Here is a 22,256-nt window from a genome sequence, read left to right on the forward strand (position 1 = left end):
CTCACGTCCATAATTGAAAAGTGAGCAAAAAAAATAAGAAAAAGCCATCAATAATTTGGCCAGTAATATAATTTCGGGTATAAATTCTTCTAAGAATATTTACGTTTCTTTGGCTTGAGTCCGTCTTACCGGAGGAGACCGTTAAAGTGACTGTAGTGACAATAGGCTCCAAGGCGGACCCCCCCCCCCCACCCACTCCCGAGCCCTGTCTATAACCCCATGAATAGTGCATATGACCGTGGACGATCGCTAAATAGGGTAAAGTTTAGGGTAAGGGGTAAGTTTGGAATTAGGTTGAGTGTATTTAAGCTGAATTTGACTGAAAGCGAAAGTTGTCTTCAGATGAAACTAATATCATTATAAAATGGTGAAGGGTACTACTACTTGACTATAAAGTTCTTCTAAAACTTGTTAGGTCCTGGAACCTCGATCTGTATAGGGCATTAACACCCCCCCCCCCCCCCACTCAGGGGTCGGAATGACCGCATGCGTGTTGCCAAAATGTCCGGTAAAGGGGTACTTTTCGTGCAACAAAGTCCGCCCGAGAATTTAAAAAAAAAGGGTGTATTTGACTTTTTACCCGAAGATTTCTTTAAAAAGGGGGTGTTTTTCCTTTTTTCTCTCATCTCTTTGGACTTCTGAGGAGTTATTCCGAATTTAGGGGGTTACATGCATTTTTCCTGATTTAGGGGGGTCTCCAAGGCAGGAAAAGCCCGCGAAAGGGGGGTTCAGAGATGTTGGCAGTCCTCAGATAGGGGGTGCTTTCAAAAAGAGGGAACGAGCATATGTGTACCCTAAATAATGTGTGGACCCCACCCCCCATACAAAATGACATATCAGATCATTCTGGTAGCTATAGCTTAAAAGTCGTTCCTGCACTAAAAATTTCGTTATCACAATAGTTTGTTTATTGACAACGCTAAAATGCTCTGTGTATCGAAATATTTGGATACTTGAGTTATCACTTCTTCATTCTGTGTACATTTTGTAAAGCAAAACAGCTGTGCGATTACAATATTTTGTGACTTAAAAAATCCATTTTACGATGGATCAACCTGCAGATGTAGCTTGCCGGTGGAGGATGTTCAAGGAGATGGGAGATGGATGAGTTTGGTAATTATTATTAAAATTTGTTGATGATGTCCTGATCTAATTCAAGCTCGAACATCGATGTCGACAGCAAGCAAAATGTGAAGTGCTGAGTGAATGAACGAGCGTACGTGTGTGCATGTACTGTATCGCATACAGAGTACATGTAGCAATCGTGTGAGAGCGAGTGGAACTGGAACTTGGAAGGCGTCGGCCCAGCGGTGTGTGACGCGACGTGAGCTTGTCCGTGGCCCTCCCCTGGATCTGGACTGGGGTTGGGCTCCTCATGGAAATGTTTGCAGAGCTAGGGTTGCTGGAGGCGCGGCGGGGGGTTGGTGGCCTGGAAGATGTTCTACTGTAGATCTAAAAGAGAGCAAGCATGTTCATGATGTTGACTTACGCGCTCTTAAAACTAGTTTAATGACGTACTGGCCCTGGGACTGGGTGTAAAACTGTAAACCCCACGTGACTTGCAATTGCACTTTAGTTCAATCGTGAATCTTGAATTGTTTTTGTTAGATGCAGCCTACCGGTGCCGAAATTCTTTTGAATTCACTGTGTTAATTAATGCCAATGCATGACGTGTTGATCCTATCAGTATCAGTAATCAGTATCAACCAAGGATAAGGAAAAAATAGCATCGCAAATTGAATGATGAGAATTGATTGGGTGTAGCATTGTTTGTAGGGCAAAAGGTCCAGAGATCGAGCGTCACTGTTGCAGAGATGCCAACCCTATAGGATGGCTGTCAGTAACGTTTACAACATTTAGCGCTCGAGTGTTATTTGTCCTATGAAAATAAATATGCTTTTGCAAACAAGCTTGTCTAAAACTAAAAGTGTATCTGAAGTACACTAATTTCTCCATGCAATAGCTACCCATTAAATTGGCAACACCATAATTTTACATGGTGGTCTCCTGCGTTCCAAATTACCTCTCTAATTTATTGAAAATATTTCATATTTCTTATGTTATTGTATGCTTCGTACATGTTTTTCGAATGATATAATTGTACATGATTTTTCATATTACTTTTGTAAACATTGTATTCATTGTATTTGTTATTGTTCAAAATTTTGTACTTTGACTTTGAATTTGTATATTTTTGAACGCAGAAATAAAATCAATCAAACAAACAAACAAACATCACTCTGGATCTAATAGCCACATGGACTCTGTGATAATATTTTTATGATATTGATATCACCGAGCCTTAACTGGCTCCCATAGATGTGTGCGGAGAGGCAGGTAAACAAACCCTAAAATGTGTCCAAGATCACACCTTCCCACACACACCCGATGAATATTGGACAGTGGCCTTAATGAATGTTATGCTGTTCCTACTACTAAATCCTAATGATCCCTAGCTATTCAAAATCGGAGGTTAAAATAACAAAATATTAGCAAATATTTTACCAGAGAGATACAGCTTAGCTTAAATTCCACATGTACCGTGTGACTTCCGCTCTGCATTACTAAGATGTTGACCTCTGCCTTGTGTCGGAGGCACTTCCGTATTTCCGCTGCTTCCGTACAATGTGCTTTATATATTGTGCTATACTACAGCACACTTGCTCTAATTACAGGATCGAGCATGGGACCGAGTGCAAGCCAATTTTTTTTAAAGGATGAAATGATAATTGTTATGAATACTTTTTCTTCTCTGGTGCATGATTTGGGAACTGTTTGCTGGTGACCTCTCCTAGCCAGCACATAGTGCAGTTGGAGAAATGAAGGATTTTTTTTTTTTTGTCATGATAAAGAGTCAAGTTTTATCAAGATTTAAAAAAAATATATAGTCCCCCCCCAAAAAAAAAACAAAAAAACAACAACAACAACAAACAAACAAACAATACATCAATCAATGAATAAATAAATAATAAATGAAATGAAATGGAAAACATATAGAATTATGTAAAAAAACAATAATAATATTTGTGATGACTACATTTCTTTCTCCTCTGTAGCATGAGCACTATGTTTACCTCACAAAAGAGGGGGAACCGGAGGTCCTGTTTGTCGGTGATTCTCTCATCCAGCATCTAGAGCAGTCTGAGGTCTGGAAGAACATGTTCATCGGTTACCATTGTCTGAACTTTGGCCTCGGTGGGGACCAGACCCAACACGTGCTATGGCGGCTTCAGAACGGCGAACTCGAGAATATACAACCAAAGGTATGTTCTGCTTTATAATGACTGCGGCTCATTGTACAGTCTGATTGCAATCGGTCTAAAAAAAAATAAAAAAGGAATGATGATCATTACAAAAACTGCAAATGAAAGTCTTTTTTAATCAGGTTCATAATGATTGTATATGAATGCCGAATGATTTAAGCTGTACATTGCAGCTGCAGTCAAAGGAAATGCTTGACTAAAAGGCTTACAGTGTAAAACACTTACATAGAACCATGGTATTAAGTGCTATACAATTTTGACTGTTTTTATTAGCACTACTATTATTGGCTGCAACTTGTAGTGACATTAGACAAATCATAAGACTGCCTCTGTTTTTCTACTGATACGTTACCCGGAATGGAACCGTTACATGTATTCTCTGAAAAAGCCCAGTCTCTGTAGACTCAAAAGGACACCACATCAGGCCTACCTTCATGTACATAAGTTATTCAAGACTTAAATTTTTCTATTCTCTGACTTTCAACATGTCTGTCTGTCTATCTTTCTCTGTCTCTCTCTACATCTCCCCCTCTCTCACTTGCTCTCTTGCACTCTTTCTCTCACTCTCACTCTCTTGTCTCTCTGTCTCTCTCTCTCTGTCTCTCTCTGTCTCTCTCTCTCTCTCTGTCTGTCTGTCTCTCTCTCTCTGTCTCTCTCTCTCTCTCTCTCATTGTCTAATATGTATCCCCTACCCTCTTTCCCTTTTCTCCAGGTTGTTGTACTTCTCGTAGGGACCAATAACCATGGCCACACAGCAGAGGAGGTAACAAACGGAATTGAAACGATCGTTAAACTCATCGTTGAGAAACAACCACAGGCTCGTGTCATAGTAATGGTAAGATTACACCTTGTTCACACACAACATGCTAAATCATCTGAAAAACATGAAAACCTCAAAATGACACCAGCATAGTATGCTTTATGTGCACAGATTAGCAATTACTACTGTATACCTTCCTTCCTCACACTCTACCTGCCATGTATTTATATGTGAATGTGAAATGGTGTTTCCTATGCTGCATTGTGTTTACTTCCTTTTTTTTTTTTGGGGGGGGGGGGGGGGGGGGGGGGTTATAGGCGGGATGACTGACTTACCTTGTAATGTGCAGACACAGCTTAATATTAGTTCACATCGTGTGCACATTTCAACATCATGGTCCAAGTTTTGCAACAAAATGCATTTACATGTACATGAGATATTATCAATTATAAGTTTCTTTTTTAATATAGCACTTTTCCTATAATGAGTAGATAACAGAAAAAACATCTCAGTGTACGCTAAAATACCAACTTGTGTTTCCGAAATGCAGGAAGAAAAGAAAAGAAGAAAGAACAAAAATGATTGATAGTCATGAATTTGTTCTTTATTTCACAAATCAAAAATGATGTTGTGTAATATTTCGTCCTGTGTTTTATTATGGATTAATTGCAAAATTATATTACATATCTACGTTTATGATCTTTTTTGATTTGTGTTTTATTATCAATTTTGATGCAAAATTATATCACATATCTACATTTACGTTTTTGTTGTTGTTATTTTTTTTCATCATATCCAGGCCATTCCTCCCAGGGGTCACATGCACAACAAACTCCGTGATAAGAACTCTGCCATCAATGTTGCCCTCGCGTCGTCTCTACCCGGACTCGGCAAGGCGGAGCTTGTAGACTCAACGAGCGGACTCGTCCAATCGGACGGGCTCATTTACCCCACGGACATGTTCGACTATCTTCACTTCACCAACGAGGGCTACAAGAAGCTATGTGAACCGCTTCAAGTCAGACTCGACGAAATCCTCTCTAAAGTTTGAGGCGGATCCGACCGAACGTCGTTGTGTTGAACTGTTGCGTGTAAGAAAAACCCCGTCAGCAAAGCGGTATAACTTGCCATACATGTACATGGAACCAGAGAAATAGCCCGCTGTTTTTTTGTAGTCATACTTGTGCACTAAACATATCCTGCAAAGTCCTCTACTGGTATTAAGAATCCCTTTATGTGTGCTGCTACATGCAATATTTAAAAGCAAAATACGAACTGCAGGTGTACCCGGTGGGGTAGCTCCGTAGGGCATAGGGGGTACTCCCACCCCCCCCCCCCCTGAAATGTCGAAAAAGGGAGTAAAGAAAAAAATGGAAAATAAGAGAGAAGGGGGGGGGGGGGGAGGTATGGGAAGGAACATGAAATCATGACAAGGAGATGATTTGATCATTTGACCCCTTTCCACCACATACTCCCTATAATCAACGCCCCCGATGATGCCGGCGCCCCCGCAATTTCTGGGTTCTTGTTACTCCACTGTGTATACCCCTGCGTATTAGTCTTTAAATCACAGCTACAGTGTACATTGTTTGATCCAAAGCAAATCTCTTATGGATTCTTGTACAACTTTTACCCTGCAACGAGTACATAGCACACACATGGAAAGGCTTCTTGTGGGAAAGTGTTACTTACTGCGTGACAACTTGTAAGATTTCTGTCCAAACCATCATTCCTGCTGTATAGCATACTCAACGTCTATTATTGTACCATGAAAAGAAAATAATGTACATGTACGTATTTCATGTAGGTTATCTTAACTGAAATTCATGTTCAGAAAGATTGTTTATTTTATGAAACATTCCTTGTAGAAATGCTTGAATTTAAGTAATTTGTCAAGCTGCCCCCATTCCACAAGCTATGTACATTATTCCATACAACTCAGTGTAAAAGCCTCTGTATATGAGAGCAGCTATCAAGTCATGTTTGATTGGCTAAAATCAAAGCATGGCCAAAATGTTATGTGATATATAAATACTTATTCTAAAAGTGTTCGTCCACCTTTTCAAAATATGTAGAAACAATATTTCCAATAGTTGCCATTGTAATTTCCCTCTAGAAAAAATTCATGCAGAGCTTAACATTCTGGCATGGCCCATGTACAGGTCTGCTTGAATACACAAAACCTTGAGTAGAATTTGCAGAAAAAATATGTAAGTGTAGTTTTAGGAACGAAAAAATGTAGATGGTTAACTGCAATGTATGATATCATAAAGTCAGCATAAAATGCAAAGTACTGTGACTAGATTGTGCGTTCATCCTTTTTTTTTCAAAGGAATTAAATTGTTATTCATATAATGGTATGTAAATGTACATGTTCAAATGGCCATGCACAAACTTTGGTAGGGGAATAGTCAAGAAAAATGACTAATATGGTAGATGGTAATATGATCAATTATCATTTTAGTGAAATATAGTACTTGGATATTGCTAGTTGTAGGGGAATAGTCAAGAAAAATGAATTATGGTAATATCATTTTAGCAATATATAGTCAAGTGAAAATTAAAATGAATGTCGTAATCAAGACGTTCTACTTATCTTAATCTTTTACAGTTACTGGCTGAATACAAGGGCACGGTTCACGAAACCATAATAGGTACAAGTCCACTGACATCCATTGAAACGAGACTACAATACACACCTTCCGTGGGATGTCGGTGAACTCGTTTTTGTGAAACAATGCCATGATAAAAGTACCGTATGTCAGTACATTACGGATACTAGATAAGTTGCTAGTCCTTGAATGCTTTTATGACCAATATTTTGTGTGCCATCTCAGATCTCAGTGAAGTCAGGGTTGCATCAAAGCTGTACATGTGACATGATGTTAAAGATCCTATCAGATGAAAATACAACTTTATATATCAATGAAAAGCTGAATGAACGTAGAATACAAATACAAAAGGAATGACAAATGTTTTTCCTTGCAGTATTGCACAAAAGCAAATTAAATACTTATTTGTCTGCACCCCTCCAAATTATGGGTCAACAGGGGTCAAGTTTGCCACAGTTATGGTGAGGACATAATATGTGGACCTGATTGGCTCGCTTATATGGCTGATGAGCCGTGCTTAATTAATGCAAAGTCATTGTGAATGTGCGTACTCCACATAAGATGATGTTTTATTTGAGTCGACAACTATAGATTTTCAAAGCTTTAGATTTGAAGTTTTCAGAGAGTTGTTACTCCTCTGACAGATGCCAAAATAGCATATAATCGATATCATTGTAACATATGGCTTATAAGCTTTCTGTTGATATATAATTCATCTATTTAATTTTTCACTTCCAACAGGGTTTTTAACAACTTTAAATATCCATACTTATTATTATCATCCCAACATCATTGATAATATCATTAATGTCATTTAACATCGCAGGCTCCTCCTGTTGTGTTGCTATTTTAATGAGTTTAGACTAGAACATCAATCGATATGAACATATTTCGGCTGAATCTGTACACATATGCCTGAAATTTATGACAATTCCCATGTCTTGATATAACTCCCTAACTCATTCCATTTTCCCCGAGTCAGAGCTAGATAATGTAAGGCCAATGTGCTGTAGACGCACTTAAAGCATTTTTCATTTAAAAAAAATGTTAATTTTACTATTCTTTAAAGAAAGATGTGTGATTGTTTATTTTTTGTGCATGTAATTGTAAGTCATAGACATCACTTTTAAGTAAATAGAATATATTTTCAGAAGTTTATTGTATTTCTTTTTCCTATAAAAAGATATTTGTTTGTTTTTATCATTTTTAATGTGTTAATGGAAGCTCCTTGTGTGAGTTATATTTATTTGTTTAATTACCTAAAGTGCACTTCATTTGAGTAGTGTGATTTCAAATGTCATACAGCAAGGGTTTTCTTCTTCTTTTTACAAAATTATATATATTTTTTCATTTGCTCAATAGGTTGCGAGCAACAGAAAACTTCAAACTTGCCAGACACATTTTGTTGTAGTTCATTGTATTCTTTTGCCCTGAAAACGAGATAATGAGAATATTGTTAATACATTCTATCCTATAAGGGTTATAGAAATACCATGTTTACAGAGTATTTGCTGGTTTAGTCGTTTATGCCATAAAAGGAAATACTCTGTCTGGTTAATGCTAATAAACTGTATGTCCCAATTTAAGTGTAATTATATATTTTAAAACTAGCCAGTTGTAAACAGAATCATTTTGAAGACTGGGAGTAGGTTATTTGAGTTTCAAACTGTTACAGTGGAAACCTGGTATAATGAGGATGTTGGGACCCTGAAAATGACCTTGTTATATCAGGGTAAAAAAGGGGGAAAAGGGAATGTAAAGAGACGAGATTGGCAAAATTATCTTCTTGTAACAGGTACACTCTAACAGGTCTCTCCATCTCGATATATGTCGGGTCTCTTTATAACAAGTTTCCACTGCAAATAATTCCAAATTTTGCCAGGCTTTTTATTTCACATCAGGGAAAAAGTGCCATATTTTTTGTACGCTTTTAATACAGTTAGCTAAATTTATGCTCCTGTGGAAATGTATTCAGTTTTCGACATGTACCATCACATGAAATCCAGGGAAACTGGTCAAGTTTAGCTTGTATTATATTACAGTCATGTACATTTATTTCATACACATATCAATGCTATATTTTTCTTTGCTCATACATATTCCTGTCCCGTAAATCATGCGTGTAAAATGCTTTTAAATCCTTCTTTATCTAATTTACAGACACCAGTGATTATATTGGTACGTGTTTCCTTTCAATTCTAGTTTGTTAAAATGCAAGCACCATCCTAATATAGGCTTGTATGTAGCTGCTTATAATGGGAAATAGTGACATTTTAATTACATGTTTTGAACAGGGAAAACTGTACTTATGATGTCTTTTGTTGGAAATATTTTTCCAGATCATTTTTTTTTAAAGAGAACAGTACTATTTCTTTGCCCCCTCCCTCAAGATATTTGTTCACCTCTTCTTGTTTTTTTTAATGCAATATATGTTATGTTCACAAAATGAATTGATCCAACAATTCATTCTTGCGCTTTGAACTAGAGTTCATTTTGCACAAAAATGTACCAAATTTGTTCATTACAATACAAAGTGGTAATACTCTTTGGTGACATTATTTTTCGTCTTCTTATGCTATGCTTGATTTGCATAAATATAGCAGTCGCTTCTCCAGAAAACTTCATTCCATAATTGTTTGATTTCTGTATTTGCTGCCAATTTTATGACTCAAATTTAATATAAGAGGGACCCGGTAGGATGACAAAAGCCTTTGTGATAGTAATTTCCATATGCCCACACAGTGACCATATGGTAGCAATACTCCCCAGGGAGTGGAGATGGGGCACACTGCGTGAATGAATCCAATGACTGGGTAGTAATAACAATATCTGTAAAGCGCTTAGAGAGGGTATTTACTATCAAGCACTGTATAAATCCAGATTTATTATGAATATTATATTTTATTTAAAGTTATTGACATTCCTCACTAGAGGAATGACAAATCCACTAAGTTAGCTCAAGAGCAGAATTAATCTTCTGCAGGAAAGTTAATTGTATTTTAATTGCTTTTAGTTCCATATTTATCTTGCCAACTTGAATTCTTTTGTTACTGATACCCTTTAAACACTTTTCAGATTGATAAGTTAATGTATTCAGACCAATTATTAATATCAGAACCTTCAACATTATATTTAGATGGAAATGGTCAGGAATTTTACCTTGATTTAACGAATGTATTTGAGTAGTAAGTTATTTGGAATAAGTTGTTGAAATATGGTGAAATGTTACTTGAAATATCAGCTCTTCAAAATATTTAAACCTAGGTGGATATCTTGTATTTTTCTTCAACTGAATCATTTATTTTCTGTTGTTATGACAACAGAAAATTAGAATGATGTTGTTATTCTACAAGTACAAGTTTCCCTTTAGGATTTGCTTTTCATGAACCTTATTCACTTTTTTATATTCCACATAATCAAAAGATCTTTATCTGTAGTACATGTAATTGAAAAGAAAATATTAATTTGTTGTAGTTGAAAAAATAATATGATGTAGGCTGTTTTTAGAGATGCGCGATTGTTGCAGATCGCTCAAAACTCCTCCAATCAATCGCAAGCTCACAAATCCTTTCTCCTTTATACTGCAAAGTTGTGATTGAAATCAAATTGTGATTAATATCAAATTGTGATTAATTTTGAATCGGTTGCAAGTTTCCACAACTGTTCATAGGACAGGTCCTTAGAATCACTAATGTTTCGATTCTGATAAATCAATTGCCAATATATTTTCAGTTTTAGATCATTTGCCCATGTAGACAGGTGTCATAAAATGACCCATATTTACATTTAAGTATGCAGGCCTCATAGCTGGTTTAGAGATATAGTTATGTCACAGGAAGTTGCTTCTGATTGGTCAGGTTTACATAGAGCTTCAACAAGATCCTTCCCATAAAGATATACATGGGAGGAAATTTGGAGCTGATTTTGTGTATGCATGTCATAACTATCTCACTCAATATGCTATGGAGGTCTGTATCGCAGGCATTTGTCAAGCAAGTTTTCCTGACAATTTTTCAAAAATATTCAGGAAACTGCACCAAGAATCATGAAGTGTATAATGACAGCAATTACAAATCATGTTTATAGGTTTAACTGTGGAAGTTGATATTGCAACGAAACCATTTTAGATATTGCACAAAGAAATAGAGTGCTCATAGAATGTAGTTGAAACTTACATGTAATTTTGTGAAGTAAATTCCAACTGTGAATGTACATATTAGTGCTGAAGTAGAAACAATAAATATATTGTGATCTTAATGTATAAAGAGAAACGTTTGTTAACCTTTCTTTGGTTTGTTTTCTGATCATACTTTAATAGATAAGAGATAAGGTGTAAAGTAACAAGGCTGCCCACTAGGATGGGTGTACCGTCATTATTTTAATTTCATGTCCCCCCCCCCCTTTCTCTCCAGCTCCCCTTCCCTTCTCTCCCTGTCTGTCTCTATTTCTCTCTCCCTCCCTCTCTTTCCTTCCCTCTCTCCCAGATATCTCTCTATTTACTTTTTTGTTTGTTTTTCTGCCATTCGATGTGGGGGGCTGGAGGAGGGCATACCCATCTATAGCTATGTCGATGATAACCTGATTCACTATGAATATACTTGGTTACACGCATAACTAAACGGGCCAATTATCAAACGAAATAACAATAATTTGTCCATTGCTAATAGACTTTAAATCATTCCAAAATATATAAGTAAAGAATATAATTTCCATGAAACCCAACATGAAACATCAATATTGATCTTTGCACATTAACACCATGACAGATTTCCTCATAAGAAATGAATCTACTTTTATTACTGTTCATTTTTAATAAACATTGAATACGTAAATTCAAATTTAACAATAGCAGAATGAATGTACATGAATCAAGGTGGCTGTACACACATCACATTTTTTGAATAAAAACAAATATAGATGAACCTGTATAAACAGGTAAGCAAAGACATATTTGAGATAAAATGTGAGTGGCAAGAAGTCAGGATTTGGCAAATTTCAGTGCATGTTATGATTGATACGCCAATGTGTACATATTTACAAGTAAATACAAGCAAATAAAAATGATCTGTCAGATTTCATCAACTTACAGGCTTATATTCTAGTCACACTTAAAAGGGAAATCCAACTTTGACAGTAAACTACTCTGGAAGAAAGAAGAGTAAAATAGAAAAGCAGACTGGTGAAATTTGAAATGAAACTGGACAACAAATTAGAAATAAGGGACAACTTTCCCTTTGTTCCAACACACAAAGTGCCTAAAATCTCAATTTGTCAACATGTATGATTCAGGAGCATACATGCCAACATTTGAAAATCAGAAATCTGTACAAATTATGCTATTTTCAAAAAAAAGAGGAACAATCCTAACTCTCCTATTCAATACTACAGACAAATTTGTACAGGAAGAGGAACACCTGCATTAAAATGATAATTATCTTCTCCCAAAAAGAGGAATGTTCCTCTTTAATCTGAACAGTTGGCATGTATGCAGGAGGGTATTTTCTCTTTAGAGGACCCATTATGATATGAATGTGCTATATATCCATAATATAATTTGATTAGTGCACCTAGGGAGAAGGCACTTAGGTGAAAAACAGAAATTAATATTTTTGTACACGTCAAATTACATTGAGAGTTATCTGCGATTCCATCACATTCCACTACCAAATTGCCAATTGAGATCCGCATATAGGCTTAGTGATCTCATATTTCAAACATTCGCCATTGTGTTTCTCTAATGTTTTTGCCTACCCGGTGCATATAAATGAACTAATTACGATGGTTGGGTTGCCCTTTGATGAGACCGAAGCCAAAATTTAATATGCACATATTGCTGAACAAGATTTTCATATGCAAATCTTTTTATGTGGGGATGTTGTGGTGTAACTCTTTTCATCTTGAATCATACACAGGAACATTTATTGTGAACTTTAATGAAAGTAATATTGTCATGACCAATTGAATAATGAAGCAATCAATGAAAAACAAAAGATTGGACTCTCGGAAGTTTGTAAGTTGATAAACACGGTGGTAAAGAATGGAATAAAATTTAATAGTGTGTTCTCATGATCCTAAGTTGCTTCTGAAGGTTCTTCTGATATGACGCTTGGTTCCTCTGTGGCATTGGGAGGTTCCTGTGCCGGTTCAGCTGGTTCCTGTGCCATTTCAGCCGGTTCCGGTGCCATTTCAGCTGGTTCCTGTGTGCTGTCTGCAGCCTCTTCTGTGGTTTCAGGTGGTACGTCCTCAATTCCTTGTGGTGTTGATTCACTTTCTTCAGGTGCTGTCTCAGTTTCTAATGGTGCTTCTTCGGTGTCCTGCGGTGCAGCTTCAGCTTCTAATGGTGCTTCTTCAGTGTCCTGCGGTGCAGCTTCAGCTTCTAATGGTGCTTCTTCAGTGTCCTGCGGTGCTGCTTCAGCTTCTAATGGTGCTTCTTCAGTGTCCTGCGGTGCAGCTTCAGCTTCTAATGGTGCTTCTTCAGTGTCCTGCAGTGCAGCTTCAGCTTCTAATGGTGCTTCTTCAGTGTCCTGCAGTGCAGCTTCAGCTTCTAATGGGGCTTCTTCAGTGTCCTGTGGTGCAGCTTCAGCTTCTAACGGTGCTTCTTCAGTGTCCTGTGGAGCAGCTTCAGCTTCTAACGGTGCTTCTTCAGTTTCCTGTGGTGTAGTCTCTGTTTCTTCAGGATTTGCCTCAGTATCTGCAGTATATCGAATACACATAACCCACAATTTATATAAAACTTGTCCACATGATTATAAAGATGAAGTTAATGAGTCTACATGTATGTAGTGTAATTTCTTCACATTTTGATTATCACTTTTCAATACTGGGGAAAATTTTCATCCAATTTCAAATAGACTAGTTAACTGTCTCAAATCCTATTATTTTGTTCAAACATGACGATAAAACCCCAAGAATTGTTTGTTGTTGTTTGTTTTTTGTGCAGATGAAGGCCAAAGCCGCAAAGAGGGTGAGAAAAATAATTAATGCGCAAGACAATTAAGGTTTGATATGCATTCACTTTATTATCTGTGTGTAATACGATATAAAAATGTGGAGCATGTATATGTACATGTACATGACGGTTGACCCTTAATATCAGCATCCTCGAAAGATACTGTTTGTTATACCTCAACATCTACATGTATATGCATTCGCTTTTCTTGTCCCTCGATTAACCCATTCCAAACCATAGGTCTTTCTGGCATAACATGTCTATACATGTCTTTGTCATTTAAATTATAATTGTAGTATCCAAAGGATCAATATAAAAACCTAAAACCCCTGAGCATTTCTCCTTACCTGCATCCTGATCGGCCGATTCCTCAACTTTCTCAATGACATCATTTACCGGTGTCGATGCTGTTTCTGACAAAACAAATAATGGTGAAAATGGAATTAAAATTTGATAGAGAGTAGGTTTAAAAGGCCCCTCCTGTGCCACAAAATGTTGAAAAATAGCAGAAATTAAATGTGAAGGATCTAATTTGCATCTTGATCTTTGTTTCCTGAAATCAATCACATCAAACATGTTCATATTTAAGCAAGATGACGATGCTGAGTCCATTAAGCTGCATTAATTCAGTTGCATGTATGCTTTGGTAAGCCGCAGCAGGAATTTATATAATAACATTTCTATATCTGATAACACAGAGCTCAGTAAATACATGTATGTGAGGTTAGAAAAAAATAGCATTGAAAAAAAAGAATACTAGAGTTGCCAATTTGATAGAGGCAAATTGTCAAGTTACTTCTTGAAAGAAATTTTGATTGGATTTCACTGCAATGGAAAATATCAAAATTTGATTCCTTGGTAAAGAACTGAACTGGAATAGGCTGAGAGCCCTCACTTTGACCAAGTTTACATCTAACTAAGATAGCACTCATGCTAATCCATTCAAGACTGGGAATTTCAAAGGGCTGATTCAATAGATTTATCACCTAAATTGGCACAACTGATCATTTTCTTTCTCCGTTACACTTTTTTTTTCTGTTACACCTTTCTAATAAATTTTATTGTGTTGTATCTGAAAGAAAATAAATATCCAGAAACTTTGCGTTATTTGTGGTTCTTTTTCTTTGTCAGTACCTTGTGTCAAACAGCATATTGGAAAGCATTTAGAAAAGGACACTGGTTGATAGATAGTTCTGCTTTCTCTCTCTATTTCTCTAATCTTGCATATATCGAGGGCTCAGTGACACAAAGACGTAACTCCATATTTTGCCAAAATGAGTATTTAATATCAAAATGTTCAGAAAAATTTGGATTTTCCAGGAAACACAAAGACTTAACTGCACCCAACATCCCAGTAAAATCAATGGCTAGTGAAACATAGACTGAACTCCTAAAGGGCTAAGTGCTCAGTGACACATAAACCACTTTTTCTAAAAATGGCCAAAATGGAGTTTTTGTGTCACTGACCCTACGATATAGAATACAGTTTTAAAAAGACTTCCAATGACTTTCAATGAAGAAAAATGATGATAATTTGATTGGTCCCTTTTAAATGAGCTTCAATTCCTCAGAATTCAAACACACTGGTGGTGTACCTGTTGCTTGTTTCTTGGTAGCAGGGCCGGTATCGCCCCCCGCCTTGTCCCCGGTCTCGCCCCCCTCCTCCTCCTCCTGGGGTACAGGTCTCTTGACCTGCTTCTCTGATAAGGCCGCCCTGTCCTTTCTGAGCTGGCTGTACTGGGACTGGACTCGCTCTATAAGCTCCCCCTGTTGGACCGGGTCATAGCCGGTACCTGCATGCACGCATGGTTAGGAAGTGAATGGATGGATGGGTAATGCATGATAATGTATCAGTTTCTGAATAAGTAATGTGTGAAATGATTAGAATGAATGTGTTATAAACAGAGACAGAGAGAAAGGGAAAGAGAGAGAGAAAAGGGAAAGAGAGAGAGAAAGGGAAAGAGAGAAAGGGAGAGAGAGAGGGAGGAGAGAGAGGAGAGAGAGAGAGAGGGGGGGGGGGGGGAGGGAGATGAACATACATGAATGTACATGTATCTTGGACACATGAAATCGGCAATGAAAGAAGCATGAATATTTAATGGATTGAAAGAAAGGGCAAATGGACACATACATGTACCTGCGCATGTGAAAAACATGAAAATAAATTCCTAAGAAACAATAGCATAAATTGAGAAATAAATATTTTTGAGTACCAAGAAATGAATGCATATTGGTTAAAATACATGATATTAGAAACATGACATGAGGGAGAAAGAAAGAAAAAGAAAAAGGTAGTTCCCAAATTGTACACTGGCTAATCACTAGAAAGTAAATAAAAATGTGAAAGAACATGGATGTTTCTATACGACAGCAATTTTGTTTCCTACAGAAAGTGTAAAAATCTTCAGCCCTTAATTTCAATTTCATTTTCTTTCTTCTTCATTCTTCAACTTTACAAAGTGCAAACTTCAGTTTGATACTATTTCAAACTTGTGAGCGATCAATAATTAGTGACCAAATGTTACAAACTGTACATTGCTTATTACACCTGATATACAAGTACATTGGTTGTATGTCCTCTGGTATTGCTCCACCCCCCCCCCCCCCCCTCCTCTCACCCGCTGTACACCCATGCAAAATGTACACACATTCTAGATAAAGATGTACTCACTGGCTGTTTTTTTAAAGCATATCCTCTAGGAAGACAGCATTGAACCTGATGTTTTCCTTTTGTCTACCCCCACCCCTCCCCCCTACACACACACACACACACACACACACACCGCCTCTGGATAACAAGCCCATGTGTACATGTATGTGTTCACATCTTAAACAGATTTGTTTAAAAATAATAAAATGTTACTCACTGTCTCTAATGGTGAGCACATCCTGTAGGAAGTCGGCGATGAACTTGATGTTATCCTGGGGTTGCTCCCGTAGGACCTCGTGCGAGATGAGACGGATAATGTTCTGGAAACCAGGAGGGACGGCGAGTCTCACCGCCCCGTACCTCATCGACTGGTCCGAAAGGAATTCAGTTAGATCTGAAAGATGAAGGGGAAAATACAGAGTCAATACTTGGCATAGGTGTAGAGATTGAATTTCTTTTAAAAACATAACTGGCATACTGATTAAATTAGATAAAGGCAAGCATTTTGCAGAGACTGATTTTTTAAAAAACCAGGAGGGACGGAAAGTCTCACTGCCCCGTACCTCATGGACTGATCCGAAAGGAATTCAGTTAGATCTGAAAGATGAGGGGGGGGGGGGGAATACAGAGTCAAAGCTTCGCGTAGGGATTGAATTTGTATTTAAAAAATACTGGTATACTGATTTAATTAGATAAATTAGAGGATCACCAAGACTTTGCAAAGACTGATGTTCTGAAAACCTGTAGGGATCATGCCGAGTCTTACCGTCCCATACCTTATGGACTGGTCTGAAAGGCTGTTGGTTAGATCTGACAGCTACTGTAAATCTGACATATTAAAATATGATACTTTGTGTAGGTCTCAATATTTAATTATAAATTTAAGGACCAGAGATATTAAGCAAAGAGTGATGTTCTGACTTCTGAAAGCCAATGCATGCTGCTAATAATTCCCTTTGCATTTAATGAAAAAGCAAGAGGTCATCACATATGTACCCATGGACTTCTAAATTAATGCATTCCCATATTCTTCAATACTAGGAGCCACCAAATTGCTATAGGCAATAGGTACATGTAAATAATAATATGCGATTCTTGCATAGCCTATAATCACATTATCATTATCTACATTGTACATGTATGCAGGGCTTCCAATATGCTCATATAACACAGAGTTAATGACCTTCTGGTTGTTAAAGGTAAAGACCAGTATGACCCAATTTCAAAAAAATGAAATGGAAGCTCTAATTACCAATCATGTGAAAGAATATGTTTTGACTAATACATGATGATAACAATTTTGCCGAGAAACCGCCTACTAATTAAATTAGTTTATCTATTGGGATGTGAGAGAGATAAACGCACGTGTCGCTCACGTCTTTCTGTGTACAGTGCTAATTGTAACTTTACAAAGACGGCCAAATTCTTTCACATTTTGATGATTCCAGAACCTTGCAGTATACACCAATACTTATATGCTAGATGATCAACCTTTTCTGATCGATTCTACAACGTTTCTTTCACAATGCAATCGCATGACCATAACTGGTCTTCATCTTTAACAGAATGTACACATGATGTATCCATAGAAATTAAACCCATGCCTAAACATCCAGTAAATGACTTCTGTATGAATTATTTAGTACCTAGCACACGCTCCTAGCCGCACCAAACTGCCATAATTGCACGCCTCGGGGATGGAGGCACAATTAGTCTGGGTTTGGATGCATCTAAAGCTTAAATAAGTTTACAAGCAGTATCAGTGTAAGTGACGTGGAGACTGCACAATACATATTGTTGCAGAATGGATAATTATGAAAGGATGACGCTTATTAGAGAGAAGCTGGATATCTCGTTTAAGATGAAAAGAGATTTATCCTTCTTTGTATGTCAGTCTGCAGTCGAAATGTCCCCTAAAAAGGACTGCTCTCAGATTAAAAATAAAAGCTGATTTTTTTTTTCCTGATTGCTTCCATGAATGCAGTGGCTTCCATACATGAACATGTAGTATGTACACAATGTTAATCACAAGACCACTCTTCAACTTTATATTTAAATATTACAAGCCGACAAATCCATTCTAATACCCCATCAAAACACACCCTTAAAAAAATCATTGATTTTTGGACTACCATTAAAATTTACACTAGATCTAGGCCCTACTGGGAAAACCCATGAAAAACCATCAAAGTTTGCTCATACCGGTTTTGAGATGAGTATAGTATGCATGCCCGACTCGTTGGTTCCCTGCATTCCCTGCATGCGTTAGCGGGGAGAGTTTCATGAGCAAAAACGGTATAGATGTCTATCACCGAAGGTTGCTTTTTTAAAGTTTTACGCTGCAAAAAATTGGTGAAACTTTGTCAGGCATTTAAAAAAAACATGCACACTCCAGACTACCAGTACCAGGGGTAGATCTAGATCTAGACCCTAGATTTAGGTTTTTTATTTGGATTTTTCATCGTGTTTGCCAGGGGTTGCTATGCAACTTGACTACCGACAAAACACAAGAATGTGAGAAAAATCAGAAAATTTGTTGCAGTGTAATTAAATGCAGCTTGTGACTGTAAGTGTATTGCCTAGACCTAAGCAGTAGCTATGGGGCCGAGGGGGGTATTCCCAATGTGACTGGCTACGCACCCGCGTCCAGAAAAAGCGGCGAAAGGGTGTCTTTTTCAGCTATACGGCGGCGTCGACGTTTTCCTTAAAAAGGGGTGTTTTTCAAGCACTGATTGCACAAAAACCAAAAAAAGGGTATCTTTTCAGGAGCACAGGTTTCAACGTTTTCTTTTTAGGGTCATTTCAGAAAAAGTGTAATACGCCATTAGGGTCCATTACAGATGTTGATGGACACGGGTGGGTAGCATTTGTGTATGAGAGTGACCCCCCTGGGCTGGGGGAGTTTGACAAAAACTAATAATAACAGTATTTATAACGCGTAGCATATCCATCGCTAGAGATGCTCAAGGCGCATACAAATAATTTAAATTAATATTCAACATACATGTACTTAAGATTAAAGAAATATTAAATGTTAACTTGCATTAGATCATACAAGTTCATGGTGCCAAGGTACATACAATGTGGCACAGTGTTATTGTTTGTTTTGCATGCATTGTATAAAAAGAACATTGAAATTTAACAATATGCATTGAGCATCAGATGAGTTTTAAGCCCAGTTTTGAAAGTAGAGAGAGTGTTGGCCGTCTGAATAGAGAAAGGTAACTTATTCCACAAAGGAGCTGCTGATGCAAATGCTCTATCCCCCAATTTCTTTTGGTACGTATTTCTTTAAGTCTAATATTTTGTGATGACCGTAAACCAGAACGACCTGCGGAGTGTGGTGATAGAAGGGATGAAATATATTCTGGAGCTACATGTAGATCATTTAGTGCACGATAGGTTAAGAGTAGAATTTTATAGATCACACGCTGTTGAACAGGGAGCCAGTGCAGATATTTCAAGATAGGAGTGATATGATCTTCTGGTGTTAGTTACAAGGCGAGCAGCAGCATTCTGAACTTTTTGCAATCTGTTAATTTGGTTGGCGGGTAGCCGAAAGAGTAATGAATTGCAATTATCAAGGTGCGAAGTAACAAAAGCATGTACTAACTGTTGGGTGGATTGAGGTGAGAGATATTGCCTAATTGCACGGATATTATGAAGATTACAATTTGCCAGTTTAACACAATTTGAAACATGGGTTTCAAGTGACATGGAAATATCAAATATTACACCAAGATTCCTAGCTTGATGTACAGGAGATACAGGGGCAGAACCAACTTGAACATGAGAAACCTTAATTTTACTGAGTTGTCTACTGTTGCCAAGAAAAATGAATTCTGTTTTTGCATCATTTAGTTTTAAGCGACTCTCAATCATCCATTTCCTTACATCAGCTATACAGTTTTCAATTTTCTTTACATTTTCATCTATTTCTTTCTGGACAGGTTTGCAAATAAAATAAAGCTGTAAGTCATCTGCATACATGTACATATGATAATTAATGCTGTGTTTTTGAACAATATGCTGTATGGGCAGAGTATAAACATTGAACAATTGCGGACCGAGAACAGATCCTTGGGGGACTGAAAAATCTAAACTAACTGAAGCAGAGGTAGCATCACGGATACAAACTTCTTGTGATCTACTAGAAAGATATGACATAAACCACTTCAATACAATACCCTTGAGACCTATTTCCTTTAATCTATTTAGCAAAATGCAATGATCAACGGTATCAAAAACACTGCTGAGATCAAGCAGTACTAAACTAGAGACATTTCCATTATCCATACCAATTAATACATCATTGTTTAACAATGCACTTTCCACGCTATGCATCTCCCTGTATGCTGACTGAAAAGGATTTTGCAAACTCTTAAGTGAGACTGTAGTCTACCGGAAACAACTCTTTCTATTACCTTGCCTAAGTATTTTAGTTAAGCAATTGGTATGTAGTTTTTCAAATCCCGTCTGTCAAAAGAGGGTTTCTTCAAAAGGGGTTTGATGAGGGCATGTTGTAAACAGTCAGGAAAGAATCCACACTTTAGAGATTTATTATCTATCTGAGTGATATAACTTATAAGGAACAAAGTCATTGACAAATTCTTTAGACAAGTTGGTATCGGATCTAAATCACATGAAGACACAGGGGAATTCATGATGATTTTTCTAATTTCAGTACATGTGGCGAGAGTGAATTCTGACACGCCAGTAGATGGGACAGGAACTATTTCTGAAAGGGTGTCAGTACTTCTGTAAGAACTTAAATCAGTTAACTCTTCTCGAATACTTCTTATCTTATCTATAAAATAATCACAAACACGATTAGCAAGATTATGATCATTATCAGTGTTGAGATATAATGGATCCTTCTTCCTGTCTAATAACTTATTAATAATTCTAAAGACGTTTCTGGTCTCCTGAACAATCAGCAATAATGTCGGTTTTAAGAAAATTTAACCAGATCGCAGATGGTTATTCTGCATGTCTAGTATGATCTAGATCTAGAGTCTAGTCTAGTAGTACTCTATGAGTATGAGTAGACCCATGACTATGAGTATGACTAGATTCAACATAGATCTAGATCTAGCCTCGCTACATTGCTCTTGTTGGTTAGCCTTGCCCTTGGCCTGGCTGCATGTCCTTATTTGGGGCCTTGCTTGAAAGTTGAATGGTTCGGGTGTCAAGGGATATGGACGGTACCGTATGTACCGTATGTAGCCTGTATACGGTACATGTGGCTGTAGGCCTATACAGTATACGGTAGTGTAGGGAAAATTCCAACAGGCTAAACCCAGAAGCAGTGACCGGGATTTACAGGTCAACGCCTTCTTCCTGTACCATATGATGATAATGATGATGATGATAATGAAGGATTGAAGGTCGAGGTTGACAAATCATCAAATGTCTGAAATTTATGAAGAGTGTGTTGTAAGCACCCGTACCCGGTCGCGCCGGTCGCGCCGTTCGCAGGCCGTGAATGGATAAGGCGTTCAACAAATGTTCGTCACTTCGTGCAATAATAACTTCTGAATGTATAAAATGTTAGAATAGACCTAATTACATATCTTAAAACGAGCAACGTCAATGCAAACAGACTGAAAAGAAATTCTTACCGTTCATTGCATTGATGTGATTCCTATGTAGGAATGAATGAGGGATCAACACTGATGTTCACTTCAGCCGACCTTTTCACAAAATAACTTTCGATCTTCTGAAGATTTCATTCAAAACACGTTAATCAATTTAGAGCTACAGGGGGCGCTATAGTAAAAAGCCAACTTCGGAGGATGATAATAATTTCAGTGAACTAGAATCTAACACGAAGGTAGAGAGATTCGGTCAGTATTATGCACAGGCCTCCTAAATAAATTAAGGATGGCTAGAGACTCAACTAAAACTGTGACAACTTAGCTCCCGCCCCCTAAAACTTAATTGAGTTTGGTATTTTTGTTTTAATCCTTGAAGATATCTCGGAGGGGGGGGGGGGGGGGGGGGGGGGGGGGGGGGGGAGGTT

The 22,256-nt window shown here is 37.4% G+C and overlaps 2 protein-coding genes across 2 annotated transcripts; one reads left to right on the forward strand and one right to left on the reverse strand.

Moving 5' to 3' along the window:
• Window positions 1–364: 364 nt before the first annotated feature.
• Window positions 365–5,244, forward strand: LOC100891295 (platelet-activating factor acetylhydrolase IB subunit beta). The gene is made up of 5 exons (XM_030978786.1): window positions 365–374; window positions 959–1,113; window positions 3,057–3,263; window positions 3,976–4,098; window positions 4,823–5,244. The coding sequence occupies exons 1-5, from the start codon at window positions 365–367 to the stop codon at window positions 5,072–5,074; spliced, it is 747 nt and encodes a 248-aa protein (XP_030834646.1). The 3' UTR covers window positions 5,075–5,244.
• Window positions 5,245–12,082: 6,838 nt separating this feature from the next.
• Window positions 12,083–21,900, reverse strand: LOC580481 (uncharacterized abhydrolase domain-containing protein DDB_G0269086). The gene is made up of 5 exons (XM_030978201.1): window positions 21,856–21,900; window positions 16,452–16,628; window positions 15,180–15,377; window positions 13,932–13,997; window positions 12,083–13,326 (listed from the first exon to the last, which is right to left on the reverse strand). Exons 1-5 carry the CDS (start codon window positions 21,860–21,862, stop codon window positions 12,707–12,709), a joined length of 1,068 nt encoding a protein of 355 aa, XP_030834061.1. The 5' UTR covers window positions 21,863–21,900; the 3' UTR covers window positions 12,083–12,706.
• Window positions 21,901–22,256: the final 356 nt, after the last annotated feature.

Source organism: Strongylocentrotus purpuratus, unplaced genomic scaffold, assembly GCF_000002235.5.
Source record: "Strongylocentrotus purpuratus isolate Spur 01 unplaced genomic scaffold, Spur_5.0 spur5_scaffold_1, whole genome shotgun sequence".
Taxonomy (NCBI): Eukaryota; Metazoa; Echinodermata; class Echinoidea; order Camarodonta; family Strongylocentrotidae; genus Strongylocentrotus; species Strongylocentrotus purpuratus.